Here is a 21,152-nt window from a genome sequence, read left to right as displayed (position 1 = left end):
CAGGCGATTGTCAGCTCAATCTCTGACGTAATGTTTGAGCTGTCTTCTTTGTTCTGCTTTGATTTTATTTCCCGCAAAGGGACTAATATAAAAGCAAATCGAAAACAGTATTGTTTGTGGCCGTCTTCTGTGTTGGCCTATCTATGAGGGGCCGAAAGATTTGAATGGGTCATTATGTTGTTATTAAGAATAAAAATACAATTTTAAGAATTATTTGTGTATTCTTCCTAAGATTGTTTTACAACATTATTTAAGTCCAACCAACTACTGTAACCATAATCAGATTAACTTTGTTAACAGTTAATCATTCCAGGAATAAATAAAAAATTAGTAAAATAAAATACAAACAAAAACATTACTAATTCCTAACACAAGATAGTGTTTTCTTATCAAACTGTAGGTCAATGTTTTTATAACTGCAGGGTTTTTTCTCTCAGAAGGAAGTATGGTAGGATATAAACAACAAACTACAAATGACTCGACTACAGCCGGGGCCTGTAGCCAAATATGTAGCTCTCCTCTTACCCCTCAGAATATATTTCAGATGAATTAGTGTTACAAAACATGAAAGTACAATCAAAAAGATATGTTTCTCTAAACAAAAACAAATAACTGTTAATTAATGTATTTGATCTACAGACTGTCCATATTTTTTGTATTAACGTGTGATATTCATTGTTATTCTTGTTAAATACAATATTAAAGTATATTTTAATGCAATATCAATATGTTAATCATCCCTGATTGATACTTTTTGGCATTCTAATGGTTTTATCTGTTCAATATTGGTATATTATGGTGATTATACCGTGATTTAATGGATAATTTTAACGTATAATATATATAATAATAAAGTGACCCCATTTGATCCGCCGCCCGGTAGCTCAAGGGTAATCGAGGTTCTACTGTATGTAAGACAGCAATAGTGTGATGTTTACTGATGTTTAAATCTGTGCTGTCATATTTGTGTCGTATTTTATACAACAAGATCTTAGTTCAGTTAACTTTTTACTAGTTATTAGTTGTTTTTTTAAGAAAAGAGGGCAGCTAGCTTACATGAGAAAATTATTAAAGTCCAAGGGCTAATAGATACATAATAAATTGATAAAACTGTCTAAAAACGTAACATTCATATTTCATGCTGATATTAGACTTAAGTAGACTGAAGAGAAAGCCAGATTTGGATTAAATGGCAGTGTTATGTTTTGTGACATACTATTGTGTACCGGTATCTTTTATTTTCACTTGACACAGGAAAGATATATACAGTAATCAACCACCTAATATTATTAACTATTAGTATAAATACGCACCCATATATCCCACAGTACCAACTCTGCCTCTGACCATTTCCCCCTCTGGAATCTCCACAGCCAGCCCCAAATCTGAGATTCTCACATGTCCAGTGTCATCCAACAAGATATTCTCAGGCTTGCAGTCTCTGTACACCAGTCCCTGGTAATGCAAGTGTTCTAGGCCACACAGCACCTGTCAACCATAACATCTACTACTGTAATATAACCATCCAAAGATAAACTTTTACAACAAGATGTTATCAGGCTTGCAGTCTCTACCCTGGTAATGCAAGTGTTCTAGGCCACACAACACCTGCCAACCATAACATTGACTACTGTAATATAACCATCCAAAGATAAACTTTTACAACAAGATGTTATCAGGCTTGCAGTCTCTGTACACCAGACCCTGGTAATGCAAGTGTTCTAGGCCACACAGCACCTGTCAACCATAACATCTACTACTGTAATATAACCATCCAAAGATAAACTTTTACAACAAGATGTTATCAGGCTTGCAGTCTCTGTACACCAGACCCTGGTAATGCAAGTGTTCTAGGCCACACAGCACCTGTCAACCATAACATCTACTACTGTAATATAACCATCCAAAGATAAACTTTTACAACAAGATGTTCTAGGACACACAGCACCTGTCAACCATAATATCTACTACTGTAATATAACCATCCAAAGATAAACCTTTACAACAAGATGTTCTCAGGCTTGCAGTCTCTGTACACCAGTCCCTGGTAATGCAAGTGTTCTAGGCCACACAGCACCTGTCAACCATAACATCTACAACTGCAATATCTCCATTCAAAGATAAACTTTTACAACAAGATGTTCTAGGACACACAGCACCTGTCAACCATAATATCTACTACTGTAATATAACCATCCAAAGATAAACTTTTACAACAAGATGTTCTAGGACACACAGCACCTGTCAACCATAATATCTAATACTGTAATATAACCATCCAAAGATAAACCTTTACAACAAGATGTTCTCAGGCTTGCAGTCTCTGTACACCAACCAGTCCCTGGTAATGCAAGTGTTCTAGGCCACACAGCACCTGTCAACCATAACATCTACTACTGTAAAGATACACTTTTACAACAAGATGTTCTCAGGCTTGCAGTCTCTGTACACCAACCAGTCCCTGGTAATGCAAGTGTTCTAGGCCACACAGCACCTGTCAACCATAACATCTACTACTGTAATATAACCATCCAAAGATAAACTTTTACAACAAGATGTTCTCAGGCTTGCAGGCTCTGTACACCAACCAGTCCCTGGTAATGCAAGTGTTCTAGGCGACACAGCACCTGTCAACCATAACATCTACAACTGCAATATCTCCATTCGAAGATAAACTTTTACAACAAGATGTTCTAGGACACACAGCACCTGTCAACCATAATATCCACTACTGTAATATAACCATCCAAAGATAAACTTTTACAACAAGATGTTCTCAGGCTTGCAGTCTCTGTACACCAGTCCCTGGTAATGCAAGTGTTCTAGGCCACACAGCACCTGCCAACCATAACATCTACTACTGTTTATTTATTTATTGCTCTTTAAAATTTTTACATTGTGTAGCATTTTTACATTGCGTGATTTTAATATTTATAATTACATAGAGGTTATTTTATAAAATTACACTTTAAATTTAATTTTAACTTTAAACAAATTAATCAATACATTTAAGAAATGGAGGAAAACTAAAAAACATTATACATTTATCAACAAAACCTTAAAATATTTAACTCATAACCCCTGGGGAATATAATTAATACTGTGGCCCTTAACTCCAACGGTGTGCAGTGAACTCATCAACCGAATAGAACGCCTGATTTTTCAAGTCACGCTTCAGTTTCGTTTTGAATAGAAGGGAACTTTCCAGACGTTTAAGCCTTTCAGGAAGACAGTTAAGGAGCCTGACACCTACTTGAGAAGGAAGTTTCTTAAATGCAGCTGTTCGGTGTTGGACAGTGCGAAAACTTTCCCTTGCTCTAGTCCCGTGGCTGTGCACATCAGTGCCTTGGATAGGCACATGTTGAAACCGGCAGTATACAGCCGTTTCCAACATATACATGGAAGGTAGGGTCAAAATTCCAAGCTCCCTGAAAGCTTGTCTACACGAATCTCTCCGCCTCAGATTTGCAATTAATCTGATGGCTCTTTTTTGAAGCTTAAATGCCCTGTTAAAATTTTGTCTGGCACAACCCCCCCCCCCACAATCTTAATCCGTAGGAAAGATGGGGATGAATGAGGCCATAATAGGCCATGACCAAAACTTGTGTTGAACATAAAGGCTTGAGATTACGCAAAGCAAAAACCCCTTTTGCAATTTTTGGACAGATGCTATCTACATGATCTTGCCAGTTCAGCACTCTATCCAAGTGCATCCCTAAGAACTTTGTGGAATCAACCTCTTTCAGGCAGGTTTCATCCATCATTACAGTTGGCGTTGTCTCGTCGTCACGGTGACGAAGGGAAAAATTTATGTACGTAGTTTTTTACTGATTCGTGTTTAAATTTTCGGACTGAAACTTTTGGATGCATGCGTTCAAATTGATAAAACTTTCAACTTCAAGAGTTTCTTGGGATTCTGATTGAAAATAGAGAGTCGTGTCATCTGCATATTGTATGACTTTTCCACCGTCCATAGAGGAGCGGAGGTCATTAACATAAATTAAGAACAAAACTGGACCAAGGATTGAACCCTGTGGGACCCCTTGACAGACCCTTAAGGTCTTTGATCTGCAAGTCGACACCTGTACGTACTGGGTCCTACCTTCGAGGTAAGATCTAAGCCACATAAGTGGGACTCCACGGATGCCGCAGAGCTCCAGTTTCCTTAACAGTATGTCGTGATCAACACAATCAAACACCTTTGAAAGATCGATGAAGACACAAAGTGTCTTTTTTCGATTCTCTAGTCCTTCAATGACATCTTCAATAAATTTATTTACAGCGTCTATCGTGGATTTTCCTTGACTAAATCCATATTGATTTTCTGAGATAATATTATGTTTTTCCAAAAAGTTTTGAAGCCTAGTGAGAAAGATCCTCTCAAATATTTGACTCATAACTGGTAAGATTGAGATTGAGCGGTTATTATTTAAAATTTGTGGATCATCTTTTTTATATATTGGAATGACTTTTGAAATTTTCAATGCAGATGGGAAAGTTCCTGACTGAAGTGACAGATTGATGAGTTTTGTCAATGGGATCAGTATTGGCAGATAGATTTGCTTAACTGTCCACATTGACATGCCATTAATATCGTCAGATTTTTTTTATGGAAGATCATGAATGACACGTGCAACCTCAATCTCACTGGCAGGAGCTAAAATCATTGATGATACCGGAGTGGGCCAGAAATGACTGTTAAGAGGTGTTGCATTTTGTTTTAAGTTACATTCGCCAACTGACTGGAAAAAAATATTGAAAGCATTGGCAACATCCTCTGGGTTATTCACAAGGTCTCCATTGACGTTTAGTGCAATTGGATTGACTTTTTTATCATTTTTTATATTGTTGATAATACTCCATATTGTTTTTGAGACGTTCTCTGAATTTTTTATTTTCTTATTGATAGCATAAGCCTTTGCTGCTTTAATAACCTTCCTATAAATTTGTTTGTATCTTTTAAAAAATATTTTGAATTGCTCATCGCTGGTTGTTTTATATATCAGAGAACAAGATTTTATCTTTTGTCGTGAAACCAGAATTCCTTGGGTGATCCAGGAATTCTTTGTATTCTTTCTTTTCTTTCTAAATTTTTTTAATGGACAGGCTACATCAAGATTATAAATTAAAACTTTATTAAATGCATTAAAAGCTTCTTCTGTTGATAGAAAACTATCTATAAATGTCCATGTCTCTTTAGTGAGATTTTCATTTAAAAGAGATATATGACTTGGGGACATGTCACGTTTCATACTAATAATACCCCCGCCGCAGCAAACCTGCAGACTAAGCGAATTTCAACTTGTCTGATTACATTTTTACAAAAATATTTCCATAAATAAGACATATTTATTCCCAATTTAAATAACATTAGATTTAACAAGTGCTTAGGTTTGCTGCTGCGGGGAAGGTAAAAAGTGTTTTTTGACTATATGTCAATAGTATAGGATGAAATAAATAAATTTGCCAAATTTTATAAATATATATCCATAAACAAGTAAACTACAACAGTTTCCATTTTCTCCATAAGAATAACATGGGAATTTTAAATTACACTTTTTTTAATTTTCTCCGTGACGGTTAGGCATACAACAGCGCTTCAATATACTAAATTATTTCTTTTTTTAAGCTCTACAAAATGGTTGAGAAAGAAATTGCAAAATTTTTTGTTTTTAAGGTAAAAAATGCGATAAACCCATTTTTACCCCATAAACCCCTGTTCCCATGGTCCGATTATGCTGGTTCGCGAACTTGTTCGAATAAACATAGGTTTACACGTTTGTACCCAATTTCATCAAAATCGGATCATTTTTGCTCGAGTTATCGCGCTAACGGACAAATATATAAATATATATATATATATACTAGAAGTCATACCCGTCCTTCGTACGGGGTTGGCTTATAAGTATAAAATGATTATTCCAGTTATACTCAAGCTTTGCGTTTGCAATAGGGGAGGACACAGTTTGATAAAATTTGCTTCTTTAAATTTACAGTATACTATAGTATGACACATATACAATAGTCATCATTGTTATACCACTTCACTTAAACAATAGATAAAAACAAATAATAAAAAAATTGATAAATATCACTAATTATTCATGAAATAAAAAAAAATAAACATAACTGTAAACAATCCTACTTTGACAGTTCTCATTGCTTATCACAGTTTTTTACTGCTGCTCAGTTCAAATAAGCTGTTTTCATAAATGCAAAAAAATAATAGTGCTGCACCCTGTTGGTAAATATTATAACTTTTTAATGATTTTGCAAATCATAGAACCAACTTTTTCAGTTGAAACAGCTGACTAAATTCTTTAATTCTCTTTAAATATGAATACTCATAAGGTTAACATGGAGAACTACAGAGCTACTGGGGCGGAGCCCGAAAGGATCTTTGAGATAAGAATATGCCTATATGTTAATCGGGAATGTGACCTATCATGATGCCAAATTTCAGCCCAATCCGTCCAGTGGTTAATGCGTGATTGAAATTCAAACAAACAAACAAACAAACAAATAAACAAATAAACAAACTTACACACAAACTTTCACATTTATAATATTAATAATATACAGGCTGAATAAAAAGTTAAGACCCCCCCCATCTAATATTTTTCCAAGTAAATATACAGAGATATCCTTTTGGGGGTCGTGCTATCTTAGCAGGAATTTTCATTTTATGATTTTGAAATTTTTGAGTGTCCCCCCAAAAGGGGGATTCGGGGGGTAACTCAAATATTTTAAATGTAAACCCCCTTCAAGTGACACCTCATTTTGAAGTGTTTACAAAAACTTAAAGAATGGTGAAAACTAGAGGTCGCTATCTCTTCTCCATCCAAAATGGTAGCCCGTAAAATGTTGTGGAAAATCAATGGTATAATTGGTTCGTAATGGTAATATTGGCTACCATTTTGGATAGAGAAGGGATAGCGAACTCTGGTTTTCACCAATCTTTCAGTTTTTGTAAATATTTCAAAATGAGGTGTCACTTGATGGGGGTTTACATTTAAAATTTTTGAGTGTCCCCCCAAAAGGGGGGATTTGGGGGGCAACTAAAAACTTTTCAATGTAAACCCCCATCAAGTGACACCTCATTTTGAAGTGTTTACAAAAACTTAAAGAATGATGAAAATCAGAGTTCGCTATCTCTTTTTTATCCAAGATGGTAGCCAATATTACCATTACGAACTAATTTTACCATTGATTTTCCACAACATTTTACGGGCTACCATTTTGGATGGAGAAGAGATAGCGACCTCTAGTTTTCACCATTCTTTAAGTTTTTGTAAACACTTCAAAATGAGGTGTCACTTGAAGGGGGTTTACATTTAAAATATTTGAGTTACCCCCCGAATCCCCCTTTTGGGGGACACTCAAAAATTTCAAAATCATAAAATGAAAATTCCTGCTAAGATAGCACGACCCCCAAAAGGATATCTCTGTATATTTACTTGGAAAAATATTAGATGGGGGGGGGGGGGGTCTTGACTTTTTATTCACCCTGTATATATGAACTAGTGGCCTGTAGGGGCCATAGCCCCTAATTTAGACTACAATAAAAAACCATATATAAAAAGACAAATATTCTAAATATGTTTCTAAAATTATTAATTTTATGTTACTTAAAATTAACAGTGTTTCTTGTTTTATATCTTGGTTTTCCTTCCGTTGGAGTCGTATATTAGTTGCTTCTAATGTGTCAATTAAATAGCCTACAATTGTAAAATAATGATTTTGTGATTAAATTTATATTTTATTTGGTCTTAAATCAATAACACAACATATTACCAATTGAAACGTGCACACGGTTGGCCTGAGCCCGGAGAGCGACGAATCAGAGCTGAAATCATACAGCCAAACAATGCACAACTTTTCTAATTTAAAATTGAAGATTTGTTTTGTAATCTTGAATTCTGTTATAGTTTCCATTTTGAGAACCAAATGTAAAGGTTAAAATTATTATTAATTATTATGAAGGCAACTCCCCATTTGGCGGTGGTAAGTCAGAAATACATCTATGAATTTGTCCCTGAATTTTAAGACAGTTAGGCCCATTTCCCGGAATCTCTTTTTGTGTAGCGGAAAGCGACGCAATAGCCATTGCACTGTTGTATTGCCTTATGTTTTTTATGAAGTTTGAATCATGTAAAACAGTTCGTCATTTACTTGTGGTTTTGGCTTGTCCATTGTGGCAACATGCGTTGAAATGTCCATTTGTGGCCTCCTCTGCGAAGTGAAATGCGCCACAATAAATGCAAGTGCTTTAAGAGGACCTAGATTGTGAGAAACAACTCAACTCATTTTCCAGCGTTCTTCTAAAGACAGATTGTAAAACAGCTTCTGGATTTCTTTCACAGTTAGGCCCTACATGACGTTCTCTTTTGCATTTCTTAAAGTCTGTTGATTTCCTGGACACTCTTCCACGTCTTGCAGGTCTTCCCCTAACCTGTCTAGTTACCTCACTCATTATAAAAACGGAAAACAAAAAAATAAACACAATTCATTTTGAAACATTATTTACCAACATTGATTTTCGGAATAAATGTAAACATTGCAAATAAAAAAGTAACAGCTGATAGAATGCAGACGTTTTTCAGTCCCCATGCATTTCTTATGGTGGATATTTTACGTTATATCTCGTTTTCTGGTAACTTTATGGGAATTCTGCAATTTTTCCCGAGTCCCTGGGGTCAAGACCTTTAATTTAAGACCCCTCCCACTTTTCTGCGACTTACCAGACGTCCACAATTTTCTGGTAAAAATATGGTCTTACAGAATTATATATATAGATTTGAACGGATGGTGTTTTTGGTCTCTGGGGACCTCAAAACGAACAAAAGTAAATCGGTCCCGGGTCTAGGTCTTACCATGAGACCTACACAGTAATAGCTTATTCCCTATATGGGAGATATGCTAAAAGGGGGGTTAAGTTCCGGTAAACATCCTCCAATAATCGTCTCCTGAGCAAAGTGGTTAGATATAGCAGTTTCAATTACAGTAACATGACTATTGGGCACGTTGGTGACGACGTTATCAATGGCAGTTGTAATGGTGGCAGTCACACGGGTAGGTGAGTCCACCGACCATTGGAGTGAATTGGTCATGAGTATGTCCTGAAACTGTTTAGTCACAGGGTCATTTTTGTTCAGGACGTCTATATTAAAGTCCCCTACAAGTACAAATAATTTCTGCTTAGACACTAACTTACATAATTTACTATCAAAATGCTCAAAAAATATCTCTGCCTTACTACTAGGGGATCTATAAATACCTATAATATTGACAATTCCTATTTTACTGAGATTTACTTCAATTCCACTCAATTCAAAATTAAGATCAAAAGCAAATTTATTTAGAGAGAGTGGTTTATATTTTAATCCATTTTTAACAAAAACAGATATCCCACCACCTCTGTGATGTTTGCGCTGATACGACTCAGCTAACTCATAGTCATTAGTTTTAAAGAAATCCAAAGTATTATCGGTAAAACCATGCTCAGAGGCGACAAAAACTGAAGGCTTTAGCTCATTTGTTAGAAAAAACAATTCATCTATTTTGTTAGTTGCAATTTGCATATTCTGGTGTAAGATTTCAAATTCTTTAACAGATTCTAAGTATTCCCCAGGGGTGAAAGACATGGCCCTAAAAAATTATTACAAGGATTAACTTGCGAGTTGGTAGTCTCTCCTTCACATCGCTGGGCTGGCACTGCCACGTCCGATGATCCTGAGGAATCTCCAGCGTCATTGCCCGTGGTTGATAACCTTCTTGCTGTTTATCTGAGTGACGTGGGAGACATTTCTGTTGTTGACGAAGTCCGCAGAGGAGGAAACTCGTCCATTGACCGGGTCAAAGTGGTGCTGCAATGTGGTTCTGGAGATGAGGGATGGTCGGGCAAGGTCAGGCTCAGGCCAGGAGTTTGCCAAACTGATGAGGCCGGGGTGGACGCTTCAGATGAATGTTTGGACGATACTTCAGGGTAGACATCAATGACATCAGTAATATCATTAGATATTTTCATGGGAATGGGAGCTCTTTTGTCGACAGATGGAATATCTTTATGTGCTGAATTTGAGATGTCTACTGGAGTCGAAGTCAAACTTGGCGACTGCTTGTTACTTTGTCTTATAAATCTTGTGATCAGATTGCCTAAGCGTTGTTCCCCATGTCGGTTGAGGTGGAGTCCGTGCTTTGTATAGTCGGTCCTAGTTAGATTGCTATTAATATCTTGGTAAGCCAATTTAAGTCCTCCATTGTAACACTTCACTTTTTTAATATACAGCAGTTCGTAAAAAATATTTTTTCGTTGAGTGATGGGTTGTCATAATGATAGGGTACACTGTTTATTATTATGTTGGCTTTAAGTGTAAGCGATAACAGTGAATTTATCCCCTGAGCAATAGTGAATTGGGCTGGTTCGTTGTGATGTAGGTCATTTGTACCGGCCAGTATTATTATGAAATCATCTTCATTAAAATTTTTCATCATGTTAGATCCGTCATAAATAACATGCTTAATCTTGGCTCCGGATTTAGCATATACAAAGACGTTGTATTCATCTTCCAACTCCTTTAGGTATTTAGCTAGCTCCTTTCCGTGACTGTCTGCCAGTATTGTAATCTTCTTTTTCTTCTTGGTGTCAACCGGTGCGGGGTCTGGGGTTCTTTGGTGTTTGTTTTTTGGCACGTTAGAAGGTGATGCTGGTCTATGGACTTGAGCCTGGACGTGGATCAGTTCACCGCAAGGTGCGAGTTGTTGAGGACAATCCGTTGCTAGGGCTGAAAAACTGTTGTTTGTTGTAGTTGGGTTTGATTATATTGATAGGTTACTAGGCTTTACTGTATGTTTCGGTGTGATAAAGTTGTGCTTAGATGAGGTCAAAGATGGAAGTGATTCGCAGGTATTTTTATTTATTTCATGTAAATTATGATTGTCAGCTTGAATCAAATAAATTATAGCATTTTTATTCTTTAGTTCTTCTTTAAGTTTTTCCTGACTAGCTCACAGGTCATCGATTTGGAGTTTCAATAACTTCATATCTTCCTCTGTTTTCTCCTCGTAACACAGGGTGTCATTAATGTTTTCTTTTCTTTTGATTTTATCATTTTCCAGGAGTTTTTCTAACAGATTTTATTGTTCTGAAAGCTGAGTAAGGTTTTCTTTTAGCTCCTTATTCGATGTTATGGTCACATCTAGTTTATTTAGAATACCAGTGATGTTTGGAATCAGGTCAACAATGGCATCACTTGTGTATTTATCTGATATAGTGGAAAGAGTACTTCGTAGATTCATAGCAATATCAATCACTTCCCCATTAACAAGTTCTCCATTTAAATTTTTAGGTCTTTCTCTGCTTCTCGTAGTAGATTCCCACGCCCTCGGCGCGTCTTAGTTCCCGTCATTCAGTAGCTCCTGCACGTTTCTCTTGAGCAATATGCAAAACAGATGGGCCTAACCTATTCACATTTGCACAAGCAGGGGTAAACAGTAGCTTGTAGTAGTTCTAGCATTTGCCGCTGGATGGCGCAGACACGCTTTTTTGGCTAAACGTCAACTCCCGCAGAGAATACCACTAAATTCCCTCAGTCCTGCCTACAGCTGCAAACCTGATCCCTCAATGCCCATGCGCGAATTTCATATCTTGCCGAAAACCTAACCTATCTTAATGACGTGCTTACAATAATGCATATTTTTAAATAGTATGCTTATGAAAATGGACATTGAAGCGCTATGAATTAGGTCTATGAGTTATAGAAACAAAACGTTTATTGTCCACTCACCACTTGGCGATAAACCATATAATTAACAACAATAACTAGCCTACGAGAAACAATTAAGCTCACTAATCCTGGCAGGTCAGGCCTAGCAATTATTAAATTAAATTTCATCATTGAAACAGTGTCAACTGTTTTGTAGGTCTATTGTGGTACAGACTGTACTAGCAGGTCTATTAGAAACAGCACAGACTGTACTAGCAGGTCTATTAGAAACAGCACAGACTGTACTAGCAGGTCTATTAGAAATAACATAGACTGTGTTGCAGGTCTAATTTAAGTGTCTATTAGAGTGAGTACATACTCTGTAGGTCTGTTGTAATTAGTGCTCAGGGTGTCTAGTTTATTTCCATTACAAAATTCAAGACTAATTCCAGACTTTTCAAGACTAATTCCAGATTTTTTAAGACAAGTTTTTTCAACATTAGTAGGTGTTGATACCAAATTGTATCGATTCTCAATTCTTGATACCGATACCAATTTTTTTAGCTTAACCAAATTTTCTAAATAATACTACACCAACCCCTGTCTTTGTCATAAAGTAGTAATATGATAATGTCGTGTTTTCAAGTAAAGAAATAATGCAGCAATAAAAAATTCTAACTAGCAAATTTGTTTTTTTTTTATCATGAAATCTTCCGCGTACCCTACGTTTAGACATCATCATTGACTGCAGCGGTTACAGAAACGTGATCGTCGTCGTCCGCGATCACGGCAAAATCATGAACATTTCCCGCGTCGGTGTAGACATCATCCCGCGGTCCCGAAAACGTCATCGTCATCTCCCGCGGTCACAGAAACGTCATCGTCATCTCCCGCGGTCACGGAAACGTCATCGTCGTCGTCCGCGATCGCGAAAAAATCATGAACATTTCCCGCGGCCGAGCAGATATCATCGTCGTCTCCCGCGGTCCCGGAAACGTCATCGTCGTCTCCCACAGTCACGGAAACGTCATCGTCATCTCCCGCGATCGCGACAAAATCATGAACATTTCCCGCGCCAGTGTAGACATCAACATCATCTCCCGCGGTCACGGAAACGTCATCGTCATCTCCCGCGGTCACGAAAACGTCGTCGTCGTCGTCCGCGATCGCGAAAAAATCATGAACATTTCCCGCGGCCGAGCAGATATCATCGTCGTCTCCCGCGGTCCCGGAAACGTCATCGTCGTCTCCCACAGTCACGGAAACGTCATCGTCATCTCCCGCGATCGCGACAAAATCATGAACATTTCCCGCGCCAGTGTAGACATCAACATCATCTCCCGCGGTCACGGAAACGTCATCGTCATCTCCCGCGGTCACGGAAACGTCATCGTCGTCGTCCGCGATCGCGAAAAAATCATTAACATTTCCCGCGGCCGAGCAGATATCATCGTCGTCTCCCGCGGTCCCGGAAACGTCCTCGTCATCTCCCGCGGTCACGGAAACGTCATCGTCGTCGTCCGCGATCGCGAAAAAATCATGAACATTTCCCGCGGCCGAGCAGATATCATCGTCGTCTCCCGCGGTCCCGGAAACGTCATCGTCGTCTCCCACAGTCACGGAAACGTCATCGTCATCTCCCGCGATCGCGACAAAATCATGAACATTTCCCGCGGCAGTGTAGACATCATCGTCGTCTCCCGCGGTCACGGAAACGTTATCATCATCTCCCGCGGTCCCGGAAACGTCATCGTCATCTCCCGCGATCGCGACAAAATCATGAACATTTCCCGCGGCAGTGTAGACATCATCGTCGTCTCCCGCGGTCACGGAAACGTCATCGTCATCTCCCGCGGTCCCGGAAACGTCATCGTCATCTCCCGCGATCGCGACAAAATCATGTCATGAACATTTCCCGCGGCTGTTTAGACATCACCGTCATCTCCCGCGGTCACAGAAACGTTATAGTCGTCGTCCGCGATCACGGCAAAATCATGTAAATTTCCCGCGGCCGTGTAGACATCATCGTCGTCTCCCGCGGTCACGGAAACGTCATCGTCATCTCCCGCGGTCCCGGAAACGTCATCGTCATCTCCCGCGATCGCGACAAAATCATGTCATGAACATTTCCCGCGGCCGAGCAGATATCATCGTCGTCGTCCGCGATCGCGGCAAAATCATGAACATTTCCCGCGGCTGTTTAGACATCACCGTCATCTCCCGCGGTCACAGAAACGTTATAGTCGTCGTCCGCGATCACGGCAAAATCATGTAAATTTCCCGCGGCCGTGTAGACATCATCGTCGTCTCCCGCGGTCACGGAAACGTCATCGTCATCTGCCGCGGTCACGGAAACGTCATCGTCGTCGTCCACCATCGCGGCAAAATCGTGAACATTTCCCGAGGCCGTGTAGACATCATCATCATGGGCTTTCGCAGTTACGTAAACGCAAGACGACGATCGCGGCAAAATCATGAAAATTCCCGACTTTGAAATCAAATTTAAGACTAAATCCCGACTTTTCAAGACCATTTTGAAATTCAATACTAATTCCCGACTTTCCCGATTTTCCCGACTACTAGACACCCTGAGTGTTGGCTATTCATGGGTACTATAATGTTGAAGTTTGAGAGTCTGCCATCTTGGATCAAGATCAGATAATTAAAATACTGTTTTTGATATATTTTCTAGCCCTAATTGAACTTTTAAAAACACTTTATTGTTCTAGTAGTCTCATTCTGTAAGAAAAATCAATAAAAGCCTATATATGAATCTTTTATCTATAAAATAGTCTCTCTCAAAAATCTGAAGTGGCGACACTAGGCTTAGTCATCCACTCGTAGAAGTCAAGTGACATAAAGTTCTTGATTAATTAATTAGAAAATATAGCCCGGTGGAATTATTAATTAGAAATCTTTCTTAGTACGGTATTATTAAATGAAAATTCACTATTTAAAAGTCACCTGAATGAAAATACTTTATTACACAATCACATTCTCTATAGCTTCTTCCATCCAAATACATAAATATACTAATACAATACTAATACCAAATACATAAATATACATCCAAATACATAAATATACTTAATATAACCATCCAAAGATAAACTTTTACAACAAGTTGTTCTCAGGCTTGCAGTCTCTGTACACCAGACCCTGGTAATGCAAGTGTTCTAGGCCACACAGCACCTGTCAACCATAACATCTACTACTGTAATATAACCATCCAAAGATAAACTTTTACAACAAGATGTTCTCAGGCTTGCAGTCTCTGTACACCAGTCCCTGGTAATGCAAGTGTTCTAGACCACACAGCACCTGTCAACCATAACATCTACTAATGTAATATAACCATCCAAAGATAAACTTTTACAATAAGTTGTTCTCAGGCTTGCAGTCTCTGTACACCAGACCCTGGTAATGCAAGTGTTCTAGGCCACACAGCACCTGTCAACCATAACATCTACTACTGTAATATAACCATCCAAAGATAAACTTTTACAACAAGATGTTATCAGGCTTGCAGTCTCTGTACACCAGACCCTGGTAATGCAGGATGTTCTAGGCCACACAGCACCTGTCAACCATAACATCTACTACTGTAATATAACCATCCAAAGATAAACTTTTACAATAAGTTGTTCTCAGGCTTGCAGTCTCTGTACACCAGACCCTGGTAATGCAAGTGTTCTAGGCCACACAGCACCTGTCAACCATAACATCTACTACTGTAATATAACCATCCAAAGATAAACTTTTACAACAAGATGTTATCAGGCTTGCAGTCTCTGTACACCAGACCCTGGTAATGCAGGATGTTCTAGGCCACACAGCACCTGTCAACCATAACATCTACTACTGTAATATAACCATCCAAAGATAAACTTTTACAACAAGATGTTATCAGGCTTGCAGTCTCTGTACACCAGACCCTGGTAATGCAGGATGTTCTAGGCCACACAGCACCTGTCAACCATAACATCTACTACTGTAATATAACCATCCAAAGATAAAATTTTACAACAAGATGTTCTCAGGCTTGCAGTCTCTGTACACCAGTCCCTGGTAATGCAGATGTTCTAGGCCACACAGCACCTGTCAACCATAACATCTACTACTGTAATATAACCATCCAAAGATAAACTTTTACAACAAGATGTTATCAGGCTTGCAGTCTCTGTACACCAGACCCTGGTAATGCAGGATGTTCTAGGCCACACAGCACCTGTCAACCATAACATCTACTACTGTAATATAACCATCCAAAGATAAACTTTTACAACAAGATATTCTCAGGCTTGCAGTCTCTGTACACCAGTCCCTGGTAATGCAAGTGTTCTAGACCACACAGCACCTGTCAACCATAATATCTACTACTGTAAAGATAAACTTTTACAACAAGATGTTTTCAGGCTTGCAGTCTCTGTACACCAGTCCCTGGTAATGCAAGTGTTCTAGGCCACACAGCACCTGTCAACCATAACATCTACTACTGTAATATAACCATCCAAAGATAAACTTTTACAACAAGATGTTCTCAGGCTTGCAGTCTCTGTACACCAGTCCCTGGTAATGCAAGTGTTCTAGGCCACACAGCACCTGTCAACCATAACATCTACTACTGTAATATAACCATCCAAAGATAAACTTTTACAACAAGATGTTCTCAGGCTTGCAGTCTCTGTACACCAGTCCCTGGTAATGCAAGTGTTCTAGGCCACACAGCACCTGTCAACCATAACATCTACTACTGTAATATAACCATCCAAAGATAAAATTTTACAACAAGATGTTCTCAGGCTTGCAGTCTCTGTACACCAACCAGTCCCTGGTAATGCAAGTGTTCTAGGACACACAGCACCTGTCAACCATAACATCTACTACTGTAATATAACCATCCAAAGATAAACTTTTACAACAAGATGTTCTCAGGCTTGCAGTCTCTGTACACCAGTCCCTGGTAATGCAGATGTTCTAGGCCACACAGCACCTGTCAACCATAACATCTACTAATGTAATATAACCATCCAAAGATAAACAAGATGTTTTCAGGCTTGCAGTCTCTGTACACCAGACCCTGGTAATGCAAGTGTTCTAGGCCACATAGCACATATCAACCATAACATCTACTACTGTAATATAACCATCCAAAGATAAACTTTTACAACAAGATGTTTTCAGGCTTGCAGTCTCTGTACCCCAGACCCTGGTAATGCAAGTGTTCTAGGCCACACAACACCTGCCAACCATAACATTGACTACTGTAATATAAGAATCCAAAGATACACTTTTACAACAAGATGTCTCAGAACTGTGTGGTATAGAACACTTGCATTACGCGGGGACTGGTGTACAGAGACTGCAAGCCTGAGAACATCTTGTTTTATAAAGGTAATATCAACATCCATAGACATCCTTTTACACTTATGATTAAAAGTCTTTCCATGATGAAATTACACTTATTTAAGCCTATGTTAATTACAATCTAAAACAGTGTTTACCAACCTTTTTTCGTTCAGGGCATACTAACTAGAACACGTTTGTAGTCACGGCACACTTTTCTACAAAAATATCATGACCACAGTCGTGTCCGCCGTGCTACCTGCGTCAGTGTGTCCCTTATAAATGTGGCCGGCTACCTTCATTAAATGTATTTTGTGTTAAAAATGTGTGAACTTTATGTTTAATGTTGAATGTAATTTTTTATGTTGAACTTAATGCTTAATCAACAAGATGACGTGTATTTGTATCTTATAACGAAGACTTCTATCAGATTTTTGGACCAATCAATTTGATGACATGGGTTTGAAAAGGGTCATTTATGACCCGAAACTAGTCACCCTTGACTATTTTAAGGACTGGACAAGGAATAAAAAGGTACGGAACCTATCATATAATATGTAATCAGTCCTGGTGGCAATAATGTTTGAAATATCAAGGGATGAGAAGTACTTTTTTTATATTTCCTTCAAACAGACGCAGACTTTTCAAAATTGGAAACATGGATTCAACACTGACAAGTAATTCTATACAAAATATCGTGTTCTCATGAACGCGCAACTGCACTTAAAGCACCTCTATTACGACATCAAACATTTTTTAACTACTTCAAATTTCGCGGCACACCTACAGGGGCCTACCGGCACACCAGTGTGCCACGGCACACCGGTTGGGAAACACTGACCTAAAATATCAACGGCAAATCATTCCAATTACCATGCTACATACACTCTCAGTTAGTTTGATAATTAGTAGCAACAGCACCTACCTCAGCAGCATAGAAGCGAGCTCGTGGGATGTCAAATCCTGGTTCTCCACCCATGTTATAGATGTGAAACTTAAGATCCCCTCCATTCATTATGGTGAGTACCAGACATAATGCATCCTTCGTCTCATAGGCATAAGCTAAACTCACCTAAAAAAAACATACATACAGTAGAACCTTGCTAACCCGTCACCTACGGGACCGGGAGCATGGTCGGAATAGCAAAAATGTCGGATTATCAGAGGAACGTGTTTATTGACATAAAAAGGTAGTAAAACTGTATTTTGAACAGACCACGGATAACTGATAGCCACGGTTAATCCAACATGACATAAAACAGTTATGTCCAACTCATAAACAGCGCCTAATACCAACTGTATAAATGGACTTTAATGTGATAATTTGCATATTACATCATACAAATACAATTAGTAGGCTATTGCGCAATCATGATAATTAATTATGTTCCGTCATTAACCTTGGTTTAGTAATAAAAACTCTTTAACGTTTAAAATCACAGCTTTATCTAACTTTTACTCAAACAAATAAATTGCTAAACATTATACAGCAAAATAAAGAACAGAACAATTATAGAATGTCTAGTAGACAATAGACAATAGACAAGTTTATTAGTCATTAATTAATTCACAAGAATTACAATAGACATCGTCAATCAAAACAATAGAAACATTATTTATAAACAACTATAAAATTTAAGTCTTTGTTTACAAATTGTAAATTGAAGAAATCACTTAACTTGTACATAGGATTAGCTTTACACCAAGAGAGCAGTTTTTTTGAAAATTCATTTAAGGGCAATGCACGAAAATCAACTGGAAACATGTTAAATATTTTGATCCCCAAGTGGGTATGATAGTTTTGAGATCTAGACAGTCTTACTCTACTTACATCAATAAAATTTCTATTCCTAGTTAAGTGGCTATGGACATTTCCTCTTAAAACATGTTTGTTTGAGTTCTTTTTCACAAAAATGTAGACTTCATAAATATACAGATTTACAACAGTTAATATACTAGATTCTATGAACAGGGATTTACAATGGTCTAATCTTTTGGCACCAGTAACAATTCTAATGACTTTTTTCTGTTTTAATAACACCTTACCAATACCTACTCCATTACCCCAAATCACAATACCAAATCTTATGATGCTCCCAAAAAATGCAAAATAGGCTAATTTCAAATAGCTATTAGTGACATGATTCCTTAAACTGCCTAATAAACATTTGACTCTGGATAACCTTGTACAGAGAAAATCAATATGATGCTGCCAAGACAGCCTATTGTCAATATATATACCTAAAAGCTTAACAGAACTAAAATCACAGATGTCATGGGTTGAAACCAATAAATTGTCAGTTTTGTCAACATTTAAAAGCAAGCCATTTGCAGAGAACCATTCTGTCGATTCACCTAAGGCCTTTTCTGATAGGCAGTGCAACTGCCCTAAGTCACTGTGGCTACAAAACAGTGTTGTGTCGTCTGCATAGATTGTGACATCACTACAAGAAACATTAACAGATAGATCATTCATAAGTATTAGAAATAAGATGGGGCCCAAAATTGAACCTTGCGGAACTCCAAAATTAACATGAGTGACTTGCGATAACTGTTTAAATACAAAAATAATGATAATAGGCAAGAATATTTACAATCTTTTATTAAAAACATCAGCATACAATTTTTTTATTAATTACGCCTAACTTATTAAAAATGCCCACGATTAGGAAACAAAGTGATATCAGTTAGGATAGAGTTCAACTTATCCAAAAATAAAATAAATCATAAAATAAAAGCAATATTAATTTTTATAAAATAGTTACTTGTTTTGACTTTTTATAGTAATAAAACATTCCTCACACTGCTTACACTTAACAAAACTTCTCAAATGTTATTAAAGTAATATTATTAAAATAATTAAAGTAATATTTACATTTAAAGAATTAATTAAATAAGAACGCCTTCGCAAAGGAAACGCAACTACAACACGCTCCTGTATTGCGGGTATTGCATTGACTTTCTGCAGGCGTTTTTAAGTTTTTTTTTTTTTTTTTTTTATTCTTGTCTCGATTAAAATCTCGGCCAAAAAGAAGTCTCGTCTCGTGTAACAAGATTTAAAATTTCCCGAAAATTTCCCGAAATTTCGAGACTTGACCATCCCTAGTTTTAAGCTGTATCTTACTGCCAATTTTAGCCCTAATTATTTTAATATATTAGCAGTATTATTGCCATCATTATAATACATCTCAAATACTTTTGTATAAAAAACCAGTATTATTAGTTTATTAGTATAGCATGTTCATCATTTACACTTTACTCTGTACATTGTACTTTGAATTGCATATTATCTCCATTGACCTTAGTACAGTGCAATTAGCTTAAAAAAAGAGCAAACCGGGACATCCAAAAAAAAAGTTTCAAACCAGTGCAAAATTGTTGAATACACTTCCCTCAATATGTAAAAAAAAGTTACACTGATTTGAGTGTCGGGTTTGGGGGGGAGGGGGTGAAAATGGGGTAAAAATAGGACTTTTTTACTTTTTTGCAAATACCTCAAAAAAGGTGAGTTTTTCTTAAAATACAATGAATTACAAAAATAATCTACATTAAATTTCGAACAAAATGATACCATACAATACCTATCTACTATGAACGGTTCCGGAAATATTGGGGGGTAAATGTGATTTTTTCTAAAAATTCAAAAAAATTGTTTTTAAATGGAGAAAAACCATGGACACTCATAAAAAAAGTTTCTAATGAGTGCCAAATTGTTCAATATTCCTCCCTTAATATGTGTAAAAAAGTTACACTGATTTGAGTGTCGGATTTGGGAAGTAGGGTTTAAAGAAAATGGGGTGAAAATAGGACTTTTTTTACTTTTTTGCAAATACCTCAAAAATGGTGCGTATTTCTTAAAATACAATGAATTACAAAAATACAGTAATCTAAATTAAATTTAGAACAAGATGATACCATACAATACCTATCTACCATTTACGGGTAAGGAGATATTGAGGGGTAAATGTGATTTTCTTCTTTTAATTCTAAAAAAGTTGTTTGTTTTAAATTCATGAAAACTATGGATACCCATAAAAATCTCCTAATGAGTGCTAATTTATTCAATAGACCTCCCTTAATATGTGTAATAAAGTCACACTG

The 21,152-nt window shown here is 37.4% G+C and overlaps 1 protein-coding gene across 2 annotated transcripts in view; it reads right to left on the bottom strand.

Annotated features, from left to right (window-relative positions):
• Positions 1 to 21,152, bottom strand: part of LOC128984948 (G protein-coupled receptor kinase 2) — a 193,470-nt gene that overhangs the window by 57,518 nt on the left and 114,800 nt on the right. For both annotated transcript variants that reach the window (XM_054404321.1, XM_054404327.1), the window contains exons 7-8: positions 17,977 to 18,123; positions 1,314 to 1,488 (exon numbers count right to left, since the gene is read on the bottom strand). In XM_054404321.1, the coding sequence (XP_054260296.1) occupies positions 1,314 to 1,488; positions 17,977 to 18,123 (322 nt within the window). The remainder of the gene's footprint in view (positions 1 to 1,313; positions 1,489 to 17,976; positions 18,124 to 21,152) is intronic.

Source organism: Macrosteles quadrilineatus, unplaced genomic scaffold (assembly GCF_028750875.1).
Source record: "Macrosteles quadrilineatus isolate MER2022 unplaced genomic scaffold, UCM_ALF_1.0 Scaffold_1__1_contigs__length_201487025, whole genome shotgun sequence".
In the NCBI taxonomy this organism is placed as follows: domain Eukaryota; kingdom Metazoa; phylum Arthropoda; class Insecta; order Hemiptera; family Cicadellidae; genus Macrosteles; species Macrosteles quadrilineatus.
This window is presented reverse-complemented; position numbering and strand designations above follow the sequence as displayed.